At 54.7% G+C, this 24456-nt stretch overlaps 1 protein-coding gene across 1 annotated transcript; it reads right to left on the bottom strand.

Moving 5' to 3' along the window:
* Positions 1–641: 641 nt before the first annotated feature.
* WIPI1 (WD repeat domain, phosphoinositide interacting 1) lies at positions 642–22660 on the bottom strand. Its single transcript, XM_086473585.1, has 13 exons — positions 22590–22660; positions 20990–21072; positions 19213–19382; positions 15603–15699; positions 11332–11429; positions 10235–10327; positions 9845–9915; positions 8818–8925; positions 8263–8427; positions 7970–8077; positions 6466–6587; positions 5642–5742; positions 642–1187 (listed from the first exon to the last, which is right to left on the bottom strand). Exons 1-13 carry the CDS (start codon positions 22658–22660, stop codon positions 1140–1142), a joined length of 1335 nt encoding a protein of 444 aa, XP_086329711.1. The 3' UTR covers positions 642–1139.
* Positions 22661–24456: the final 1796 nt, after the last annotated feature.

Here is a 24456-nt window from a genome sequence, read left to right on the forward strand (position 1 = left end):
CTGGGCTCGGCCTGCGGCTGCTTTGCACGGCCACGGCGGAGCTCAGGGCTTGCGCCAAGACGTGGACCCAGGTCCCGGGGTTTGGAAAAGGTATTTTTGGGGAAGGGGGCGGGGGGAAGAGGTTTGCAGTGCAGGACTGGGGTGGCTGCTCCCCATCAACACTGCATGGAAAGACCGATGCTGTAACTGCATTTTATTTTTTGAGGGAGGTCAGGGAGGGGTCCCTGCCCTGAGGTTTCCCAGCAGATCAGGGCTCTGGGCAGAGAAGCTGCTCCTGCCGATCCCCATGTGGTGCCCAGGGGCGCAGATGGGGTGAAGCAGCTCTTCTAGGGCCGTTTCTGGGCAGATGCAAAGGCAAGTCGAAGGTGCAACTGAAACTTAAGAAACCACCGGGATTTCTCAGCAGCTGGAGTGGGTTTTCTGAAACTATTTTGGCCTCCGACTGACGCACCCGGATCTTTCTTTGGACAAGCCGTAAGGGGACTTGCGGGGACGCGGCCAGGTGGGGCGTGTGGAGCAGCCGTCCTCGCCCCAGCCCCCCCAAACGCACTCTCCCACTCATAAAACTTAATCAAGACTGACATCTTTAGGGCCCCACAAAGAACAGCAGGAGCACGGGCAGCGAGCTGCCAGGGCCAGACCGTGACTTTATTCTGTCTTTAAACGTAGCAAATGGCATCTTCTCTAGTATCACTGCAAAAATACTTTGCCTGGGTAAAATAGTATGTATATACTGTACAAAGACATCAGTTTAATATATCTTCCTATAAGTACATTTATACACATAAACCAGCATAAATTAGAAAAGGGACAAATGGGTATATAAAATTCTGGTTACATAAAAATCTGATTAAATTAGCATTTACATTGTGGTTCTAACATACAGTTTGTTAAATATAGCAATGTGCATACAGTACATTGACACCCCACCCAGACACAAATTAAAACAAGGGGCTAGGGGGGCCAGGTATTCACTTAAACATACTGTGGGAAAAAAAAAAGCAGTGGCCCACCTTGGAATTTTTTTATTTTTTTTTTTCTCTCCTCATCTTGGGGACTCACAAATCCGTTCTTCGAAATTCCTGGCTTTTCCAAAGCGCTTCCCAGCAGCTGTCCTAAGCGCGGATGTTTGCTTCTCATCATGACCTCTTCGCTTTGCCCGGCTGACCTCCACGGCACAAGATTATCTACCAAAATCAAAACAGAACGGCCTTACTTTTCCCAGCAACAGGGTGTGTTTCAAGTTGGTTTTACGCACATGGGAGAAGAAGGGGGCGGGATGTCCTGCAGTGTTTTACTTTCCATTCAACAGCAGATTTGTGAGCGGTTTATTTATTTACTCTCCCCCTCCCCAAATTTACAGCCCTGGGAACAGGAACCAGCTGGCTCAGTGGTAAGCGCGTCTTGCCTCTAGCTGAGGGCCGAGCACAGCCGTGCTCGGCCGGGGGTCACGCGCTGGGGGTGAAGGCTCTTCGCCTCGCTAAGTCCCCCCCAAAAAGTTCAGCTCCTGGCATGGTGGGAGGGGAAAGGCGGTGCCCTGCATCACGGCGTCTCTCCGGGGGTCTCCAGAGGGAGCCCAGAGTGGAACACCGACACGTTAGGCGAGATTCGGCGAGGGGAAGCCGAGCCTAAGCATCAGCAAACCCTTTAGGCGCGTGGAAGACCTGGCGGCAGTGAGGACCCTGAACCGCTTCACGGTGGCCCCGGGATGAGGCTGGAGACCCCGGGGTAAGATGTGCCCCTACTTCTGGAGGAGGCTTGGGCAGAGCTGCGGGGCTGCTGCGGCACCCGAGGCGGGTGCCTCTGCGGACACCACGGCACGGATCCCCCTTTCATCAGCTCCAGCCTTGCCAGAGGTCACCCGCGTCTCCCAGCAGTGCAGCTGGGCCCCCGCTGCAGGAGGGTCTGTGCCAGCTCCTCCTCCTGGGATCCGGCTCCCCATGGGCTTCAGGACCATCACTTGCCCGGTTCTGAGGCACAAGCATTGGCACTGCACGGCAGGGGACCTCAGGTCATGTACTGGTGAGCTGGGCTCCATCCTGCAAGCCCCAGCTGCCCGAAACGCCTGTCTGAGCTACTGGGGTGGGAGCTGCTGTGAAGAAGAAGAGGCCGGTCAGGTTCTGCCAAACTTGCCCCATGAAACACAATTACTAGTAGAGCTCCACTGCAAAAACTACAGCTTTTCCTCTGCCAACAGCCAGCTGTTAAAAAAAAAAACTAAAAAAAAAACCAACCCACTTAAAATCCTTAGTGTCACATATCCACACAACAGAAGGAGTGAAACACCATCCAGCAAACAGCGAGGAGGGCAAATCCCGGTCCCACGGAGCCGAAGATGCCTCTGCAGCCGAGCGGCTCGTGTGAAGGTCCGTGGTTTGGAGCAGCGGGGATGTGTGCAGCGCTGCCAGGGCGGGCACGTCGTGCTGCCAGGGGTGGCCGCGGCGCACGGGGCTGCTGGGACTCGTGCTCCTGCCCGTCCTTCCAGGGGGTGCAGCGAGGAGCTGGTGAGGGCTGGTGCTCTCTGCTGGGGGGGGGAGATTTCGTTCCAGCCTGAGCACCCCACGCCGTGGGCAGGAGCCAGCGGCAGCAGCATCCTTTGGCAGCACAGGCAGGCTGCCCAAGCAGTTTCGGAGGTAGCCAAAAATCGATGTGGAAGAGATGCTTTTAAAGACTACCTGTATGTCAGTGAGGGGAAGCTGTCTCGGAAGAGCTGACCGCTGTATGCAATCTAGCGTGACTCAATGAAACGGCTCCTCGACAGAGCCTTCACATCCACCCTGGTCCCGACACGGCCAAAGGCAGGAGGGACCACGTATGCCTGGAAAAGCACTGAGCAATCAGCTGGAAGAAACCCCCTTTCCTGCTGAATCCCACAAGTTTTAAGAAGATGCCCTGGTTGCACTCCCCTCGGGTCCACACAGGCCATCTTGCTCACTGAATCCTGTAGGATTTTTGTCAAACCCCTCACCGCGCTACCCAAACCCTGCTCTGACCGTGCCTCAGTGGGGAGAGCCGCGACGGTGGCTCCCCGAAGCGGAGCTGGCCAAGCGGCGCCCTGCCTGGCCCGAAGCACACCCCAACAGCTCCCGACGCCGCAGGGAGCCTCCCCGACACCGATAAACCCACGGCAAAGCGGCAGCTGCTTGGGCAGGGAACCAGAAAACAGCCGGAATCGCCACAACCGCTTGCAGCCAGAGCTGGGTTGGCTCTTCCCACCCCGCAGAGCCTCCTGAGCAGGCAGGGCGAGGGCGGCGCAGCCTCCTCCCAGCACGTCTCCAGCACGGCCCCTTCTCCTCACCTGAGCCTTCCGCCTGCTGCCCACCCCGGCAACGCCCGAGTCCCCTCGGCATGAGGGAACAGAGACCTGAGAGCGCTTAATCCCGCCGTCAACGCCAGCAAGAGACGCAACTGAACCCGTTTAACCTCTTGCCGCGGGATCCTTCCGCAGTCCTGGCACAACCGGGAGCAACATCCACATTCGCTCTCGTCGAGGCCATTGTTTTATGAGGCCTCCTCGGGCTTCTCGTCTCGTCTCTGGTCTGTCCCTCCTTCTGTTGAACGAAGAGGCAGGTTTCAACAACTGGCAGCAGATTTTACGTTAGGCTGGAGCTGCTTTTCCTCACTCTGAACAGCTGAGCCTCTGAAGTCTTGCTTGAGGTCAGGGGAAGGCAAGATGTTTCAAAATGGAGAGGAACTGCTGGGTCTGAGCACTGCTGTTTCTCCAGAAATATGTCTAAGTTCAAAGCCATACTCATGGCGTGGGCTGCGGGCGAATATTCCATTTTGTCACCAGTTTTGAGGTTTTTTAATGTCTTTTTGTTGCACGCTGGAAAACAAACAAAACCCTTCCCATCTTTCCACAAAGCAGAATGCTGTCAAAACATTTTTCTTGGATAAGGTCAGGTTTTCTCTCCTTCCTTCTCCGCACAGAAGCGACCGATGCCCGAAACCCCCCTTGAATGCGTCACCGAGACCGAACATCTCAGCGCTGAGAAAACAGCGAAGTTCAGTGAAATTCAGAGCATCAAAACATCCCGACCAACGCTCCGTGTGCGCTAACGCGGCGGGAGCCAGCACCGCCCTCGCTGGCAGACCAGATGCAAACCCCGTTACCGTCAGCAGCCGAGGGGCAAACGCGAAGCCCTGGCCGCACGGCAGCTCCAGGCGCTCAGCCACCGCATCAGGGAGTGTTTTTGGGAAGCGCCTTCCCTCCCACACCAACCTCCTCCCTGACATGACACACGTTAAGTCGCTCGCTCGGGTTAATGACAGGAGTTTGACAGCTCCGAGTTCACTGAATAAAGCTCCTGCTGTTCTGCAGCAGGGGTTTGGGGCTGCTTTTACACAGCACAGTCCCGGCAGGAAGGCGCGTTCAGGAGCAGCGTGATTCCTGCTTGCTGGCGTTTGCTTGTCCCCAAACCACGTGCTCAGGCGCAGGTTCATCAGAAGGAAGCAAAGGATTTCTCTCTGGTCCTGCTGCTCCTTCCAGGGGCCTGGGCCACACCAGCTTCTCTGCGGCCCCGCGACTTTGGCCAGAGGAGGGATATTTTAAATATCCTTCGTGGGTAACGGAGTAGAACTAGAAAGCTCTTGTTGGGAGTTTGCAGCAGGTTATGTTACAGGTAACAAAGGAGAATTGGCCTAAGGTTTGTGCAACTTGAGTTGGATTTAGGCAGTGTTGTTCCAAAGGGAGTCAGGAGCGAGTCACCTCTGATCTGAGTGACACCTTGCACAAGTTAATAGGGAAGTGCCTCACAGAGGTGAGCCTCAGCATAGGGAACAAATCCTGGGATCCTGATAAAAGCTTTTACTTCCTCCTTTTCGGGCAAAACTCCAACAGCAGGATATGTAAAAACAGAGGAAGGGATTCAAAAGTCTGCCAAGCCTACAACTTGAGATCCATTACAATATTCGGTTGTATTAATGCATTACTATTATGAAGACACCGCTGATTACAACCAGATCATAGCACAGTACCAACATCTGCCCATTCAGGGACCAGACACTGAACACAACAAACGCACGTGTGAAAGAGGAGCAGGAGAGACACTGCCAGGCTTCAGTTAGGTTTTAGAAAGCCAGTATCTTCTTCCAACAGTAACTGAGAAAGTGCCATATGAAAATCATAAAACATTTAAAACTCTGTTATGCCTTTCATCTCTGCACTTGGAAAAGGAGTTTCCTTTCCAGTTAGCTTGGAAATGAAGAGGCTGCTGAGGTTCAGGTATGTCCCAGTTGCGTTCCATAAACTAATACAACTGGCTGTAAGTGCAACAGGGAATATTAAGTTTTTACTTCTAAACGATGGTATTTTTCACATTAAAGCTATTCTTGGCAACACTAGAAACCTGCACAAGGCACAAAGGTCAGACCTGAACATCATTCTGCATCTGCACTTCATTCATGGTTTGTTCAGATCCAGCCATTAGGTGTGAGCATCTTTGCCCCATCCCTAGCTGCCATTCGTGGGGGTGAACTTTTCCTGGCACTGTCCCTATAACTTAAAGCTTCACAGTGAGCTGGGACAAGGGGGGAGGGGGGGGCGGGGGGGGGGGGGCAACAGTATCTCTTCCATAAGAGGTTAATACTTTCTTCTTAGCATGAGGGCTGAATTGCAGTTTTAGGGGTTCCGAATGCTCACAGGAGGAAACTCATTCTCGTCATCAAGACACACTGGTCCAGTTGCAAACTCATGCTCTGGGATAACCTCTCCTCGCAGGGCACCGCCGTCCTCTGAATAACCTGTCCAAGTGAAAATATAAAAGGTTATGGAGAAATGGATGGAAGGAGGCTGGAAACAAACAGCGGAGCCGTTACGTTATCACCTTTTGAGCACAGAGCTGCTTTTTTTGGCTTTTTGGCAGAGCTCTGGGGGACTGTGGAAAAGAAAGGTATCTCCCCCCACACTGCGGAGGAGGGAATGGGCTACATGGCTGGCTCCTGTGGCAGAAGCTTTCCTCCTCCCGCCGGGAATGTAAGCACCAACCTCAGGAGAAGATCCACATCTGTATGTGGACCTTAAGTCTTGGGAATAGAGTGTGACAGTCACCCAGTCCTCCCTTTAGTGCTAGCTTCGTCAGGCTACGGAGCAACAGTTTTAGGAGAATCTGTAGCGATTTTGCCACAAAATCAGTGAGATCTGACTTCCACACCCTCGGTCTCAACTCCTGGAAACCAGCCTGGCAGCAGCTGCTGTCTGACAAACTGCAGAGCCTGGATGTGGTTACTGCTCTGCCCAAGGAGGAGAAGCACCAGCAAGGGGTCCTGGGAAGCAGAGCAGAAAATGCCTGGCCTGTTTTTGGGGGCAGGGAATGAACCAGGTGAGCTCCAGAGAGAGTCCTGCTGCCCCAGTCCGCATTGCACAGGTGGTGTTGCTGGTTGAACCCCTGGGAGCTGGGAGACTTTCCAGTTTGCCCCAGGTGGCCTCCTTGCTTCTGCCTGAGGAAGGGCAGCCGTGATGCTTACCTGGCATGGTTGAAGCTGAAGGCACTGTACTTTGTCTGGCTACAGTTGCTGCGTAAGATTGAGGTAATGGAGGCCGAAGGTCGTTTTCTTTGTTCTCCTCCATCTTTCCTGAGCCCAGCAGACTAATTGTACGGCCGCAAGAGAGGAGAGAAGAGTCAGTCCTGATCCCAACGGTTCCCCCCCCCAGCACCAGCTAAGACAAGCACATGCATCCCCGTCTCCTGGAGGCACATCACCCATCCGCATCGCCGCATCGAGGCACTGCCGGCAGCCCCGACCGCGCTGCGGAGGAGGAAAGCATTGTGCTCTGCCAGCAGAGCAGGGGGGGAAGCTGAAGATAGGGAAAGCACTACTTCGGCTAGAGGACAATGCTGGCACGAGAATAGAAGAGGAGAGACTGACCACAAAAGCTTTAGGTTACAAAGGCAAACAGTGTTTCTAATCACAGAGGGGGCTCCAAAGGGCTTCCAACAGGAGCGGGCTAGATGGGAAAAGCAGCCCTGGCTAGTTTAGGACGGAGTTTGAGCAGAGATATAGTGTGATGTAACGTAACTCATGACCCAAGGGCCCTTTTCAGTCCTCTGATGCTAATAGGAACCCACAGACAAAGCTGGCCTGCCAGCTCCGGACGGCTGCTCGGGGAGGGGAGCGGTGTCCGAAGGCGCGGGGCGGCCGGACGCTGGACAGCGCAGCTTTGAAGCGCTTTTGGTTTGTGGCTTTGCAAAAAGCTGCTGGCATTTTCCTGGCTGCCAGCCACCTCCCGGCTCGGAGCACATGTTCCATCGCACCCCACCCCACAGGCTTCACATCTGGAGCCAAGTAGCCCAGATGTGCGTGTGTGTGTGTGTTTGTGTGTGTTTGTGTGTGGTGTTACGTGCTTAATCAAATTTGCATACAAACGGAACAGCAGCACGGGAGGCTCTGCTCTGGCACTGCATGTGCCTGCCTGCAGGCCTGCATCTGCCAGGGGGGTTGTTTACGGAAGCTCCCAGCAGTGCTCCACACCATCCTACCCCCCAAAGTCACCTCCCAGCAGTGCTCCACACCATCCTACCCCGCAAAGTCACCTCCCAGCAGCGCTCCACACCATCCTACCCCCCAAAGTCAGCTCCCAGTGGTGCTCCACACCATCCTACCCCCCAAAGTCAGCTCTCCAGCACCCGCTCACGTCTGGAGAAGGTGCTCTGCTCTCCTGCCACCATGGTGGCCAGCGCTCTGCTGCTGGAGGCGTCTCCTAAGGCACAGCCTACACACCTCTGCTGTCTAAGCTGAGATGTCCCACAGCCGCCTAGGGATCTGAGATGTCTCTGGTTGTGTCTGCAAGAAGCCCCACGTCCCTGCTTGCTGACGTGGCTCCCACCCATGTCTGTTGGATCAGGCAGCTGAAATTATGTCAGTTCTAACATTCTTGCTCCTACAGCTCCATTTGGTCTTTCAGGGGAAATTTCCCGTATTTTTTTAAAAGATCAGCCTCTGTATCAGCTGTGGCTGGAGGTACAGTTACCTGTGGTTCTTAATTAAGACGCACTCCCCTCCATCTTGCGGGTCCAAGTTATAGATATAGAGATGTCCATCTGACGTAGTCACCAACAGTCGAGGCAGCTTCTGAATCCTAGTGAGAAAAGCATCATGAGCCCAAACACATCTGCACTCGCACACAGAGACACCACGCACCCAGGCTGCGTGCTCTGCAGGCACGGGTGCGAGATAAGGGGCCACGGTGTTGGTGTTCTCCCGAGATAGTTGTGTCTGCTCACAGGCTGGCAAGGCAGAGGGGCTGCAGAGGTCGGTACGTACGTGGAGAGGGCACAGATGTTCCTTTGTCCGGAGATGTTCAGGCGGACAGTGGCAAAGGCTCGATCCTGGTTCATCATGCCCGATACCTGAGCAGGGAGGTAGTTGGTAGCAGCCTGGAACATCTTCCCCATGTAACCGCTCCAGGTTGGAGGCTCTTCTGGCCGACTGAGGGGGGGTCACAAAGCAGCAGCATCAGTGGGGCTACCGCAATCAGCGTGACAAAACAGACCAGGAACGGACAAAATGACCCTGATCCCAGAGGCGTGAAGGCTTTCCTGGAGCACCCACAGGCACTGTGCACCAGCCTAGCTGGATACACGGGAAGGAAGCAGGGGACAGTGGCAGCTAATATACCCAGAGCAGGCTGACAGCAGGGATGGAACGTGCAGCTTTTCCAAGCAGCGAGTGCCTCAGGACACAAAGCCAAAGAGTCTGCAGCTAGTATGGCTCACGGAGAGTATGTGGTGAGGAAAGGGAGGCCAGCTGGGTAAAGGCAGACCTTGGGAGCACAGACACTCCTGGGGCAGGCAGGTTAACCCAGGTTAACCCCCTCACCTGTCAGTGAGGTGTTCCAGTTTAAAGATGTGCACGGTCTCCGTGTTGCTGGAAGCACAGAGGAACTGGGAATCCATGCTGAACACCAGCGAGCTGATGTTCACATACCTAGGGCCAAGCAAAGACAGGACTGGTCGCTTCGTGGCACATCGTTCAAGGGGAGCTTTTTGCTCACAGAGACAAGGACGGGGAGGAAGGAGACCCACCCACGGTGAGAAGCGCCCTGCCTGGCTGCCGCTGAGCCTGTGGGCTGTCCGACTAGCATTTCCCTCATCCCTTTGCTCAGCAGAGCCTCAAGCTAGTGACAAGCAGCCAAAGAGGTGGAAATGTTCTTGCTCACAGAGCTGCGTGTGGAGCGAACATCTGTGCCAGCCCTGCTAGAGCAGCTAAAGCTTCTGGTACTGCAAAGGCCGGGGAGGACATCCCAAGGGCTGGATGGTGGGATATACGGCATCTCCTCCTGCGCAGGCTCGGCAGGGCCAGGGTGTCTCGGTCATGGCAGCTTTTGTACTTGCAGAAGTGGGTGTAAAATCACAGGCAGGTCAGGGATGGGGAAGAGGGAGAAGTCAGGAACAGCCCTACCGAAAAGATCTGAGGGACCCTGCAGAAGGGCACCCACAGCCCCTTCCCGCCACCGAGACTTGGGCTCTGCACAAATGACTCAGTACTTTCAAAGGTTAGTTGTTTCAAACCTCCTTTGGGCCTCAGTTGGGCTGATAACTTTGGGGACTTCATCATTTCAAGTGAGAAACAAGAAAGGACAGAGTAAATGGACTGAATCTACCTCTGTTCCCTGCAGTCACCCTGTTCTGCGACACACTGAATCGAACCACTAAACTGGCCGGAGGCAGCTGGGCGCAGCGTGGCTGTCTGGCACAATGACATTTCTATCTGATACGCTCGCCCTTGTTTTCTTTTTGCAAAAGATGCCAAAGCCACCAGGATCTGACGTTGCCCTGTCCCTCTGTTTACATTTCTGCTCCGGGAGCCCTCTGTGTACTTGTCACTGACATAAGAATGAACTGACCTTTTCATCCCTCGCCGGAATTCATACAGCTTTTGCCCCCCAGGAATGGAAAATACACGAATGACTGTGCCCTGCAAAAAATGCAAATGGAAAGATCACGCAGGAGCAGGGCAAAGAGCGCCAGCCCTTTCTCTGACACACCCAAGAAGCTCAGGACGTGCAAAGGCCCCTCCTGTTTGCCACCCGGGGTCAATCCAAACCGGAGACACTGGCCTCTTACAAGTCAGAGTCCTTTTAGTGCCCCTCCTGTGTTGGCTGTGCTTAAGAACGAGCAGCTCAGAGGTCCTGCTCTCCACGCTCCAGGCAGCTGATGCACCTGAGCTGGCTGGGACCCCGCTGCGGGCAGAAGCATGGGCAGCAGGGAGGGGGCTCGCAGCGGCGCTCACTCACTTTTTCAGAAGCACTTGCCAGCTTTGACCCGGTGGAGTTGAAGGCAAGAGCAGCCAGCGGCCCGTCATGGGCAGGAATCGTGCAGGCTGTTTTCTGTAGGGCAGAAGGTGACACGTTGCTCCTGGGGCTGCGTAAGGGCAGGGCGTTCCCCGCCTCGCACCCTATCGAGGCCTGCTGATATGGATCCCTGGGATCGTGTGGCACGTAGGGTATCCCTCCAACATCCTCAACGTTTCTTATCTCTGCCCTGCCTCGAGCTCACTCCCCACGTACTATGGTCACTGAGATTACAGAAAGCTCATTTCAGGGGCAGAGGTCCTCGGCTCCCCACCTCTCCAGGCTGCGGGATCACGACCGTGCCCTCTCCGAAGCCTGGCGTTCCTTTGTGCCGAGACAGAGCCAGCCCCCCTGCAATCTGCTCGGCTGTACAGCAAATCCCGCTGCGGCGACAGCACCGATGCCTGCAGGGAGCCCAGGCCCTCGCTAGTACCTCTCGCAGCAGCAGCAGCAGGTTTTCCCCTTGCGCTCTGCTCCTCCCCTGCTGCAGATCCTCAGCTCCTGCTGCACGTACAGAGCGACAGCCTTATGTAATCCAAAGCCCTGGCATAAACAGCAGATAATCGTGACCCTGCTTCCAGCCAGGGACAGATTTCCTGAGGGGACTTTGGACACCTCGTCCTCTCCATGACTTTGGGTCCAGCAACTCTTCCAGCCCCCTGTGCCTGGAGCAGCTCCAACCCTCCCTGAACCACCCCGGTCACATCACTCCCGTGGGATAAGCTGCTGAAGCTCCTACAGAAACCCTCTGTAGGAACCCGTGTCAGCCTGGCAGCAGCCCTTGGGCTGCAGGGTCATGGGTCACGTTTCCCTGAATATCCCGCCCGGGGAGATGGATGTCCTGATCTCAGAGAGGCTGGCTGCTTCGCGTGGCGTCCCGGCAAGGGGGATGGGGAATGTGCCTCCCTGGGCAATTCCCTCACCGTCTCGCTCGGCGGAACGTACTTATTCATCCTCCCCCAAGGCCCTTGTTGGCTTTGCTGCGGTTCTGTTTGTTTTCAGCCCCTGCCGGTATCCAAACGGGCGAGCTTCGCACTTACCAAAGTATTTCCGTCGTAAAGCGCGATCTCTCCGCTGGTCGCGCTGCCGGGATAAGCCAAGTAGGAGTTGGCGTGGTTGATGGAGAGAGCACACAGACCTGGCAAGGCGAGAAGGACGCAGCCGAGGTTGTTTGTCGGTGGGGAACGAAAAGCAGAAACGCGGCCACGGACACCGCAGGGGGTTCAGGCTCTTGTCTCATTTCGGGGCAGTGTCCGGCACAGGGCACAAGCCAGCGGTGAGGTGGCAATGCCTCGGCCGTGGGGACACCTGCTGGTACGGGACAGTATGGCTCCCTTCTGCCAGCCACCGTCCTCCCCAAACCCCGCTTGGAATCATAGAATGGTTTGGGTTGGAAGGGACCTTAAAGATCATCTAGTTTCTGGAGCCCAGGTCCTGCTTTTGGGCACGCTCTTGGCTTCTCCCCCTTAAATCATCTCCTCCGAGAAGGCAAGAATAGGTGCATGAAATGCAGCAAGGGACATCTTGGTCTCAGGGTTAACAGGACGCATGTCCAGCCACATCTGGGCACCTCCAGGTGTGTGTGGGGTGGAGGTGCCAGGGGTCAGAAGCTCAGCTGAGCAGCGCAGCATGGGCACAGCCCCGGTCTGAAGGCTGGCACGTGAAGGCTGGCACAGCACGGCAGCGGCTGTGGGGCTGGGCGGCACCGTTTCCCTTTTCTCTGCACGGAAAAGGGAAGCAGGGAAAGACAAAGCAAATGCCACAGTTGTGCAGGGAGTTTCCGGCTGACAAGGAACTTGAACCTAGCTAAATTTTAACCACAGAGGGAATTCTTCCCCATAATGGCCATCTGTTTGAATGCCAACGTGAGCATAAAGGTTCCCAAGCACCCCTTTCAAAGCAAGCCGGAGTTACAGGATGAGACAGGGATGGATGGATGGATGTGTGCGTGGGTACGTCCATCCGCCTGTCCCCCAGGTGACCTTGGAAAGGAGCATCTCTTCCTGCCTCTCATTTCTGCCGCTGGCGGAGGACCCATCCCAGTGAATCCTGTCACATACAGAAACGGGTCTCGCTAGCTTCCTGCACCACGTCCGCGTGCTCACAGTCCTCCCAAATCCGACTCAAGGCTTCAGCATGACCTGGGCTTCCTGGCCCCCACCGGGGGTCCCACCTAGTCCCACGTGTGGAGGAAGCTGCGGGGTTAAAGGGTGCCAGGGATGCTGCCCTGCTCCCCAAACAGGATGCCCCGGGAGTGCAGTACATGCAGGGACACGCACACACATGCCGTGCAACCCCTCGTGTCAGGACACCGCCCTGGCCCGGGCCCAGCCGTGGGGAAGGATCGGCCGAAGCTCTCGTTTTAGGTCATTGTTTATAACCAAACAAAGAGACCGCGGCGGAGCCAGGAGCTGCAGGATCGGCCAAGGGCCCCAGGGATCCACTCCCTATCAATCAGAGGCATTTACATCATGCCAGGGACGGCGCTCACCGGGAAGAAGAAGCGAAGCAGCAGCAAAGTGCAGGCACCCGAAGAGGGAGGGATAGGAGGAAGGCAAAGATAGCCCAGAGGCTTTGCTAGTGATGAGCACCCCATCATTTCAGGATGGTCTTCCCCTGGCCCAGGCAGCACGGGGGGATCAGCACGGGGGGGATCAGCACGGCCCTTTCTCTGAGCGGAGGATCTAGAGAAGGCTCGAGCTAAACAAAGCAAGCTCTGAGAGAGGTTGGTGTGAGTCACCCGCTCCCTCTGCTCCACGCCTGGCTGGGAGAGGCGGACGGGAAACCAGGCCAGGGGAGAACACAGCTGTGAGTGTACTCGGCTGACCTCAGGGACACTCAAAGAACAAGGATCACAAGGGACATGGGCAGCCTTTGAAGATGCTCCTGTGCTCCCGGCAGCCCCAAGGCCCTGAAAAGGGGCAGCGACAGGCTCAGGAGGGAGGAGGCAGGCTGGTGCTGCTCAGGATGGCAGCTCTGGGAATGCCACATCACAGGTGGCTTCTACGGAAAAAAGCTACCGTGTCCAAGAAGCCTGGCCTTGACCCCAAGCCAGCAGGTCCAGCCGCATCTGGGGCTTGGGGGGAGCCACATAAGGTGCTTTCCAAAGCTGCAGTCATCCCCAAGATGCGCCCCTGTGGCATGCGTGTCACCACGAGCACTGTGACCTCCTCAGTGCAAACCCTGCCCCTGACATGAGCCACATGAAAAAAACAGGCTTGAGCACCCATGAAAAACACCAGGCTCACCCACCGTGGGCACTTTCCTCTCCTGCGTGGAGGAGGCTGGACTGGGAGCCAGGTCCTGGCCAGAGATCTCACTGTGACTGAGTGTGCTGGGTGTGCAGCAAATCCCAGTCCTCACCACACTGGTGTTACCGTGCCCGGGACGCACACTTTGGGGCAGCATGGCACGCTTGCTGTGTGCTCCTACACCCCCCCCGGCACAGATCCCTGCTCCGAAAAGGGTTGTCCAGAGAGCGGTGAGGCTGGACTGCCTCGGCCTCCTGGACACACCGTCCTTGGGGTCAGGCTTGGGACCAAAGCAGATGGTCCAGGGACAAAGGGAACACGCGTGGCATGGCACTTGGCACTCAGCTCATTTCAATGACAGCTGCTGCAGTAAAAGGGTTTTAAAGAATCAAGCCCGTACGAAGCCCTGTGATCCGCAGCAGCCTAGTCCTGGCCCGGCGAGCACTGATTGCTGTTGCTCTTAAACCATGACCTGATCATTCAGCCCCACTGCAGAACAGCTTCAGGCCTGGCTATCCCTGCCCTTCCTGCCGCTGCTGGGCTTTCTCGGGAAGGTTTTAAACTTTAATTATATTTGCGGTATTTAGTATGTTTAATCCACACGGAGAGGCCATCTGTTGAGACCTGAAGTAGGTCAGGGGAGCCACCAGAAGAGCGTCCCTTGAAGGCCCAGAAGCCGTGCGTGAGCACATCAGCCACTTCCCGAGCAACCACCCGTGAAACGATGCTGCAGCCTGCGGCCAACCGGGCTATCGCGGCCACGCATGGCAGCGCTGCCGCCGGCGCCCGGCCAAGCTTCCCTCTCCACGGCTAAAAATAGCTCCTCTCTCAGGAGCAGGAAAGCCGGATTCGCCCTACGCCGCACAGAGAGGATCTGTTCTGCAGCCACCTGCCCCAGCCCTTCGGTTTGCAGCGTGTGTGGAATAACATCAGGTTGAAACCCGGGCTCCTGGGAAGTCGCTGGCAGGGAATTAGTGCCGTCCCGGGCTGTGTTTTCTGCCCGGGGTCATCCTCACAGCGCTAATCACTTCAGGAGCTGACCCCAGGGCTGTGAGCAGTCACAGGAGCTTTCTACCTTAGCAGACTAGAGCATGTCCACGGGCCAAAAGAGAACCTGGGCTAGCCACAGGTCTGCAGGGAGCACCGAGCTCGGCGGCACGGCGTGACGCTGCAGAGCTGACTCCCGCCGGCAGCGCGGGGAAGTGGGGCTCCTTTGTCCAGCGAGCGAAAACACCGTGGGACTCTGTGACTCAGGGCACAGCGAAGGAAGGGCAGGGAGCCCCGGAGGGAGAGTTTCACATTGTCCTGTATGTGGAGGGAAACTTGCGGTCCTGGCCTGCCTTACGGCTTTCCGCGTGCGAAAGGGAATACAGGCGTGCTGCGGGAAGCTGTGAGCAGCAAGGGCAGGAAGGGACCAAACCTGGGAGGTGAAGTGAAGCCACGCTGACCATTTCTGCTCTCCTTTGAGTCATTTGCTCAGGACAGAGCAGGGGTTTTGCTCAGGACAGAGCAGGGGTTTTTGCTCAGGACAGAGCAGGGGTTTTTGCTCCGGACAGAGCAGGGGTTTTTGCTCCGGACAGAGCAGGGGTTTTTGCTCCGGACAGAGCAGGGGTTTTTGCTCAGGACAGAGCAGGGGTTTTGCTCAGGACAGAGCAGGGGTTTTTGCTCCGGACAGAGCAGGGGTTTTGCTCAGGACAGAGCAGGGGTTTTGCTCAGGACAGAGCAGGGGTTTTTGCTCCGGACAGAGCAGGGGTTTTGCTCAGGACAGAGCAGGGGTTTTGCTCAGGACAGAGCAGGGGTTTTTGCTCAGGACAGAGCAGGGGTTTTGCTCAGGACAGAGCAGGGGTTTTTGCTCAGGACAGAGCAGGGGTTTTGCTCAGGACAGAGCAGGGTTTCCGCTCTCCCAAGCCCGACTGCCTGCCTCCACGCATTTCTGGCTCCCCAGTGCTGAATTAGGATACACAAGCCACAGACTGGTTTGAATTCTAACACGAGCGTGGTGGCTCTCCAAAGCTCCTTGCAGAGCTGATCTCTCCCTTTTGCAGTTCCCCCACGCTTACCTGTTGCATTTGGAGGTGTATCCAGAATAGTCTTCAAAAGCTTCATGTCCTTAATGTTATGGATGTAAATTGACTCCTCCAGGCAAACCACCAGCCTCTGCAAGGACACGAGGGACATGCACAGAACCTCACCAGCAGGGGCACGGTGCCTCTGCCTGCTGCTCCCACAGTTCACACACCCAAGTCTTCACTGTTGGAAAAACTCAACAGGAATTTCTCACGCACGGAAATGTAACAGAAACATGTCCCCTCCTGCCTCTCCATCCCCTCTCACTGGACAACCTTTGATTTTGTGTGACTCTGCTTTTGAGAGCTGCCTGCATCTGGTCTTGCTTTAGAAGGCAGCTATAACATGACTTCTCTGCTGCTGTAAGAGCTGATCTTCCACATCCCCAGACCCCAGGAACAGGAGGACACATCAGGGTTATACCTTACCACGGGCCTGGACTGCCATCTATTCCTACCCCAACTTTTCTTTCCAGTTCTCTTCACAGCAAATTACTTTTTGATCATAAAGACCTGGCAGCAGAGAGGCTGCCAATCCTGCCTGTCAGTATGCTACAGATGGGACCACACGCCCCTTGCCCTGACTTTTTCCCGATTTGGGAGCAAACATTTAGGTGATGGGCCCCCCACTGCTGCTAAACCTAATGCATCTGTTCAGCAAATGAATATTTCTTTTCCCATTCAGCATCGGCAGGCAAGACTCTGCTTTATGTGCCCTGCAGAACTGCATAACAACTGGGCGGGGAAACGTTTGTTCGGGGACAGTCACATTTACACCGTCTTGGCAGATGGGCAGGGTTTTTCCAAGTCCATGTGCTTGTCCCTCTTCCACTGACCTTGTCAGGAACATCCACTCGCCCAGCCAAGAGGCAGCCGCTAAGAGAGGAGCTGCCAAGCGATGGGGAGGAAGGGCAGAAAGGAAAAAGGAAGCCTATACCGTAACCTTAGCACCGGGCCACCACCTCCACGACGGCTCAGTTTTGTGTCTCAGCTTGGTCCAGATCTCTGCATGTCACCACGGAGGCATTTTGCACAGAGGCTTTTTTTGGGACCAGGCTTTGGATCTGGCTGAAGGGTTGTGCTTTCTACATCCAGCGAGCGCACAGCTCCACCTACGTTAGTGCCAAGCGTCCAGAAGCGCTGAAAACGTCCCAATAAAAATGTAAGGCCAGACTCCATCCAGGCTCCTGAAGCTGGAGCACCCGAATCCATGCCCAGGAAGCCTCCACCTCTTTAGAAATGAGGCCACTTATTTTGTATCTAAATGTGGAGCTTAGTCACTAACTCGAAACACCCACATTAGAAAAATCTTTGCCTTGCTCCACCATGACTCTCGGATCAAACTCTTTCCCACTTCTATTCCTGCTAACCACAGCATCTGGGGCTGTGTCAGAGCCATTTTGCATTTCCAGGAAGACTTTGCCTTTTCTACAATAACAGCCATCAACTTGCTAGCAGAGACCGTCAGAGTAATATTTATACAGCTGATTTCGGCAAAGCCACCGTGTGCTTTCCCAGAACTGCCAAGCGCTGCGACGGAGGTACAGGTGAAGGGAGGTTTCCAGAGGACGGCAACGCAGCAGCCAGAGCTGCAGCAAGAGATACTGGCACTGACAGGGGCAAAATCCAGGGAAGTGATGGGGGTGGGAGGTAAACAGGCGAAGGAGGCCTGGACAAGCTCACCACGAGCTGGAGAGGGCTGGTTCTCTGCCTCCTGCCCTCCGTGCAGCCCGGTAGCCCACGCTAACGTCACTGCAGACCCTGTGGAAAGGTTTTATTCCCACTGCGCACACAGACAGAGCCTCAGAGAAGGTGCCTGGTGCTGCGATTGCTACACAGGGTTCAAGGCACTGCATCCTGTCCAAAATGCTACTGCTCCCCAGTATTTTTCGTTAGTACTTCAGTTTGACAGGAATCGGGTTAGATAACGGAGTTTGCGTTGAGGACTCAACGTGCTGGCTATGGACACAGTCAGGGAAACATTATCAAACCTCTCTAAAGAGCTCAGCGGGGTTTCAGCAGTGAACAAAAACCCAGGGAGGTTATGGGAGAGCTTCTCACCAGTCCCACAGCACAGCCTTACTCCCTACTTTGAGACAAATCACGAGCTACCTCAACATGCTTGCTTAAGTTACAAGGGAGCTTGGAACAAAAAATTCCCATGGATCAACAACCACCGAGGGACTTGCTTGTTTGCACGAGGACATTTTCACAGAGGGATCAAATTGAAACATGCACCATTTCTCCAAGACCTGTTCCTGTTTTATTTGCCACCATTTTTCCTGTGTTAACGCCTTGTAAGGGATTTGGCCTTCTATGGGCTTTTAATACAGAAGCCCAGGCAAGGGGTTCAAATGTCCCAGCGCACGCAGAACCTGACTGCCACCAGTTTAAATCTTGAACGTAGATGGATACAGTGATTTTCCTTCCATCTACCCAAGTATCTGTAACATCTTCAAATCTCTCCACGTGTGTCTGTGTCACGGTTAGAGGATGAGCTCAGGATTTGAACCCAAGCTCATAAAGCAGCCAAGGAACGCGGCTGCAAGGCTGGGCCTATGCATCATCTTCAGGCAATCTCCAGAGCAGCACATGGGGAAAAGCCTGAACTTATTTTGTTCTCACACTAATCTCCTAGAGCTGCTCAGCAGAACCTCCTGCTTTATTTTTATATGTACACATCTATCTGCAATTCAAAGCAGCCCTTATTTTGCCAGCTCCATTGTAAGTTGAAGTGAAAAAAAATCAATTTAGGACAGATTTAACTGTAGTACAGGAACTTCTGGTCAAACACAGCTTTACTGGAAACTCAACCCAGAGTTTCCTTATGGGAGAGCCTTACTGCAGGACTCACAGTTGCTAACTGAGGAGAGGCTGATTATATACAATTACACAGACTGCTTATTTCTTCATTGTAAAATGTTCTCTGCTTCTTACGGCACATACTTTGAAAATAATTACGGACAAAAAGAAAAAATGACTTAAAATCCTCCAAAAGGGCTCAGGGCTGCCTGAGGCTGTGTCGGTTCAGAGAATAACACTCTAAAAGTCTTCTTCTAAGTGGCTCGAATGTTTTCTGTACCTTTAAAAAGAAAATAAGCTGCTAGCAGTACTTGAGAAGCAGCCTTTTGCCTCATCCACGGAGCTCAAGTTACTCCTGGGTTTTGTTACCAACTTTGAAGGTCTCATTTGCAACCAAGATGGCAGAGGTGGCCCTGAAGTCAGGATGTGGCATCAAGGGAGGGAGGAAGATGAAAAGGTGGGTTTTTGGCAGAGCTGTGTGCTGAATAGGCAAGAAGGCAGACAACAAAAAGCCTTTGTGTAACTGCTACAAAAACAAGGACTTTGCTTCATTTTACTGAGGCAAACAGTGTGGCAGATGATATCCACAGCCATCCTGCTGCTCCGTCAGAGGTCACCGAGCCTGAAGCGGAGCTGGTAGGAGAGGACAGGCACCTACCCCTCCAGTCCCAATTCACAATCTCCATGCAAACCTACCCAGGCTGCCGCTGCTCTGCTAGGCAGTGGTGTCCCAGCTGGCAAGTCAACACCAGCAAAGAGCCAGAGAGGGACAACTGGCTAACCCCCTTCCCCAGCCTCTTACCTGACGATTCAGCCGGATGGAGAGGATGTTACTGGAATAGCTGTAGTTGCAGATCTCTGTCCCTTTCTTGAAGTGGTAGACATTCATTTGCTGTGGCTTGGCATGACTGACCACAACCACAAGGCTGCTGGAGAACAGACGCTCCACGATGTAAACATCTGGGATTTCATCTGGGCACAGAAGGAAAGCAAGACAGAGCCTTCAGCTTGGCTTATGGTTGGTTTGGTTGCAGCAACAAGTAAGACTCGATTCAAGAGGGAATCGGGTTGGAATGCTCGGTGCTAAGGTGTTCCACATCTGCTTTTGTTAAAAATTTCTCATACCTGGCACAAAGCATTTAGATCAGAGCAGGAAGGGGTTAATGAACCTTCCCCTGAAGGCAGAATTTAAGCCGGCCCCCTTTGATAGTGCTGTTGTGCCTCTCCTGGGCAGGGCCCTCCAGCTGCAGTTAATCCTTGGGAAGGGGATAGAAAAAGGAGGAGCTCATCCAACTTGGTCAGGGACTTTCCTGGGGGGGGAGTAAACAAGTTAGGGCTTACTGAGGTAAGGAACAAGCTGTGTGTAACTCGCTGTTTATTCTGTATGGTGTCTGATTTCTGCCAGTCTCCTTAGGGAAGGCTGACACGTTTAAGCCCTCCCTGGGGTCATGTCACTGAGGCTGTGGTCTCTAGAGAGCTCCAGCATGGCTGAGGTGAGCAGTGGCATGGTAGGTCTTCCAGAGACTGTGTTTGGGATGACTTCTCTTGTGTTGAGAAGGCACCACTACAATGGCCATGGTGGACCTGTGTGTAAACCATCAGGGACTGTGAATTCTGGTGTAGGTAGCCCTGAATGGTGCTCAGTGCTTGGGCTGTGCTGTGTTGGAGGGACAAGGGCTGTTCTGGAGCTGTGATGTGGGCTCTCAGCCCTTCACCTTGTGTGTGTCACCAGCAGGGATCTCTCTCTCTCTCTCTCTTTGTCCTGACTCTGGAGGCAATCCAAACGGCTAAACACTCATTAAATCAAGGCTATGGCTTGCTGCTCTATAGCAGCTCAGTTATGCTGGGAGACAAAGGAGCCTGGACTTTGCTCCAGATGATGCAGCTCTGTCTGGTTGCTGAGGCTCCTTCTGCAGTCAGTGGAGAGAGACTAGCATACCCCAGCTGCGAGGTGTATCTTTAGTGCATCTCAGCTGAAACACGTCTGGCCATGGCCTGAACCAGACTAGAGTACATGCTCCATGAGGCCTGACTTGTTCTGGGCTGTGAAGTGCATTGCCTGCTGCCCTGAGCATAGCTGATAGCTGGAAGCCTGCTGTGAATGAACTTCTTCCATGGGAAACCTGTTAAAAACATCTTGCTTGTAAATACCACATTGGACTAAAAGCCTGCAAGTTATCCAGCATCTGTGCTGGGAGTCCGTGTTCTCCTGTCCATGTATCTGAACCCTGCTAGGGGTAAACTGCCCCTCAGTGCTGGCTTGCAGGACAAAGTGCTGCTGTCAGGCTGAAAGCAGTGAAAAAGCAGCTGGCCTCTACACTTGTGGGAGTCTTCCAACTTTCTTAAAGCACTGCTGACTGCTCAGGAGCTTCTCCAAGGCTGTAGCTCGCTCTAAAAGCTGCTGTGCACAGGGCAATAAATAACCAGCGCCGTTCCTCTCCTGATATGGCTACAGCAGAAACAAGATGCCATCCCTGCAACAGCAGGGAGCACAATCAGCCCCTCGAGGCAGACCAAGTGCAGTAAGACAGGTAAAGTCTGTTGGCCGATATTCCACTGCAGTGGAACAGGAGACTTACTGCTTTCATGGACCTGGTCCAGTTGCTCCACAGAACTTAAGGAGAAAAGCCTGTATCCAGTTGTGGTTCCAATTGCCAGGGAGCTGCAAACATAAGACAAAAACCTGCTAGTTCAGAACTTAAGGCCTCCAGGTGACAACAAGAGTCCCTGCAGTCAGGGCAAATGGGTATTTCCTGGTACAGAAATCTGTGAAGGCACAGCTTTGGTTTCTACTTTCAACCTAAAGCATATAAAGTAACAAACCCAAGAATCTGGCTTTCCATCTGAGGCTACTGCAGCCTACAGAAGACAAGTAGCCCTGTGAGATGGAAAACCATCATCCATTCACATGGTTCTGTAGCTGCTGGAGGAACAAACAGGTCTCTCTCTACCTGGGAGGCTGCAGATAGGACCTTTGGGACATAAAAGGGGTCTGTTTCCTAAGCCAGGAGCTGATCCATCCACATTGACACACTAATGGCTGTGGAAGCTTTGCTCTCCCTAATGGCAGCGGGCACAGGCACAGTCATGCCAAGTGCTGGCTCTGATCAGTTCCAGATATAGTAAGCAGCAACATCCAGGTCTTAAATCAGCAGCCAGCCCAGAATACCAACAGACAGCGCTTGTGCTGGAGGCGGTGGCCAGCAGGCTCACGTCAGCAGCACATCACCACCCATCAAAGCACTCTTTGTTTAGACACAGCAAATGCAAAGCACTGCTGCAAAGATAATGATAATTCCAGGTGTGAGACTTGTATCTGGGATTCTTATCTTGTAACCCATGACCTGGGCTGATCCTGGCTCTGGGCTAGGGCTGCCAGACATCGTGTGCGGCTCGCTGCTTCAGGATATTTGTTGTTCCACTTGGAAATGGTACTTAAATGACTGGGTTTGAAGCAGGTAAACCACAGGTTACAATGGTGCAAGGGTAAGGAGCTCCAAGGAAACCCTCTGTTGTCTTGAGGCGGTGGTGGGGCCATGCTTTGGCCGAGGCTGCTCAGCAAGAGCCTGCGGGGGGGCTCTCGGCACAGAGCCCTGGGCAACTCCCCCACCTACAAAGAGGCCACGGCACAGGTCAGCAAAGCCCTCAAAGAAAGTCACTTCTTTGGCCATACAAAAAATACTTCCCGAACTGCGGGGGAGGTAAAAAAACAGGGATTCCTCTGAATTTGGTGCCTCCCTTGGACTCACAGAGATCTAACCTGGGGGCATTTGAGGACCTCTGTGGAGAGCCAGGTGCCCCCAAAGAGGGCGGCAGGGCCTTGTGGGGCCGGGGGAACACCCCAGCCCCAGCCCCATTTGGGCTGCGGGTACAAGAGCCTCGCCCAGGGCTCTACGGACCCAGACCCGGGGGGTGGCGGGGGCGGGGGGGGTGTCCCAGCGGAGCCGTCCCTGTAAGGGCCAGTCCTACCGGGTGTCCCGTAGGACCAGCCCCGCTCCGAGCTGTCCTGCCCGGGGGGGGGGGGGCTGTGGGACCAGCCCCGCTCCGAGCTGTCGTGCCCTGGGGGGGGGGGGGGGGGCTGTGGGCCCAGCCCCGCTCCGGGCCGCAGGGGTGCGCCAGCCCCGCCCGCGGCCGCCGCGCTGCCGTCGCCCCCCGCCCCGCGGCGCCCGCCCCGCTTACGTGCAGTCCTGGTTGTAGGAGAAGCAGCTGAGGGCCGCGGGCCCCCCCGGGGCCTCGGCCGCGGCCTCCATGGAGCGGGCGCGGCGGCTCGGCCCGCTCCGGCCCCCGCGGCGGCGGCGCCTCCCCCGCGCCGGCCCCGGCCCGCTCCGCGGCGCTGGCGGCGACCAGGGGCGGTGCCGCTTCCCATTGGCCAGCGCCTCGCCGGAGGAACCGCCCCACCCGCCAATGGAGTCGCCGTTCGACCTATCCGCGAGGAGCAGACGGGCCGGTCCCACCTCTGGGTTTAGCGGAACGGGTTGCTATTGGTTGGCGGCGGGGAACAGCTGTGCGTGGCCACGTGGTGATGTTGTGGTTGCATCAGACGAGCCCGGGCAGCTGTTACGGGGGGGGGGGGGGGGGGGAGCACATCTGGGGGGGCTCATCGCTGCCTACGGCGTTACAAGGGGGTGGGAGGCGTCGTGCCCCGGCGGTGCGGTGCAAGGGGGGGGGGGGCGAGGGGGGGCTCCGTGGTGCGGGTCAGGCCGGCGATGGTCTGCGCCTGCGCCTCCGAGGGTCTAGTTTTTCCTCCGCCACAAAAATTTAAGCTCTAAACTTCCCGCGTTTGTGGACGAAACAGCTTCGTTCGTGCGGTCGATGCTGCTGCTGCCTTGGGGGTGTGTGGGTGTGTGGGTGTCAAATCTACCGGGGAAAACATAAGGAAAAACAAACCCGAGAGCCAGTCGCTTAAATGACCGATGTTCCAGAAGTCAGCACAACGTCATTAACGGAGGGGCAGAGCCTGCAAACCCCCTAATTAGATGAGTAATCCTCATGTGAGTGCTGAAGTCATTGGCCCTAAATCACTTGACGTGCACCACAGGACTTTTGGAAAAAGAGGCACATGCAATACCATCTACATGAGGCAGATTCCACGTGGAGACATATATCTGCCCAGATTAATCCCCTTTTGCAGCATGCGGGCCTTCGAGTGTCCATAATATTCCCCTGCTGCAGAGTTTAAAACCTGCAACTGTGACGATGATTGATTTTGGGGAGGAAGTATGAAAACACACGGCTTCAAAACACCATTAGCTTGGAGTGAGGCTGATGGCAGATTATTGTCCCTGGGACACAGAGCACATGAGCGACACTGCAAAGGCAGGGGAATAATTTTAAATTCATCGTGTTTTTTGGGGAAAAAACATCTATTCACAGGGACCTCGCAGGAAGCTCCAATAAAACTCCCAAATGAAACAGAAAAGCTGTTTTTGAATGTTCTGAGACTGTCCCTGTGGATCAGCATAGTCTCATTTTGAAACAGAGATGTCAGACGGAAAATGGGGCTATGGAGCAGGAAAAAGTTTAAAAACAAAACAAAACCCCAACAAACAGAACCAGGGAGACAGTGCCTTGTATTTCAAAAACCAGTTTCTGAGCAACTGCTACAGTTGGATGTTTGCTGCTTGGGTAATCTCCACGAGATGGTTTTAAAATGAACTTTTGATAAAGCTGAGCCACAGAAGCATCTGAGACTTGAGCAACACCATTATTTTTGTAGCTTGACTGATGCAACCATGTTGGTCAATCTCCCTTTCAGCTAGTGCCTACAGTGGCTGTTTAATTAGCAGAGGTGGGAGAAACAAACAGTTCTCCTCTGCTACAGTGTGAAAACCTTTGGTGACCTTTGGAGCAGGTGTTGCTGTTGAGTACAGCCATGCCGCAGTGTAAGACCAGGGCCAGCGTCAGGGAAAGCAGCTCCTCTGGCTGGAATAGCTTCTGTGTGTTGCCTCACAAGAGCCCTTGGAGATCTCAGGATCTGCGCTGTGACAGTTTGGGGCACTTGGGCTTTGGGCCCAAGAAGCAGGTGCTGCGTGTGGAAATTGTGGGT

Source organism: Leptosomus discolor, chromosome 15, assembly GCF_034619465.1.
Source record: "Leptosomus discolor isolate bLepDis1 chromosome 15, bLepDis1.hap2, whole genome shotgun sequence".
Taxonomy (NCBI): Eukaryota; Metazoa; Chordata; class Aves; order Leptosomiformes; family Leptosomidae; genus Leptosomus; species Leptosomus discolor.

What these genes read in the sequence shown, in the direction of transcription:
- WIPI1 (XM_086473585.1), bottom strand. Translation starts at nt 22,660, where the DNA reads ATGGAGGCCGCGGCCGAGGCCCCGGGGGGGCCCGCGGCCCTCAGCTGC. An exon ending in TTTACGACGGAAATACTTTG is followed by an intron (nt 10,328 to 11,331) that starts GTAAGTGCGAAG and finishes TCTGCCCTACAG; the next exon opens with AAAACAGCCTGCACGATTCC. An exon ending in ACGAGAATGAGTTTCCTCCT is followed by an intron (nt 1,188 to 5,641) that starts GTGAGCATTCGG and finishes TGATTTTGGTAG; the next exon opens with ATAATCTTGTGCCGTGGAGG.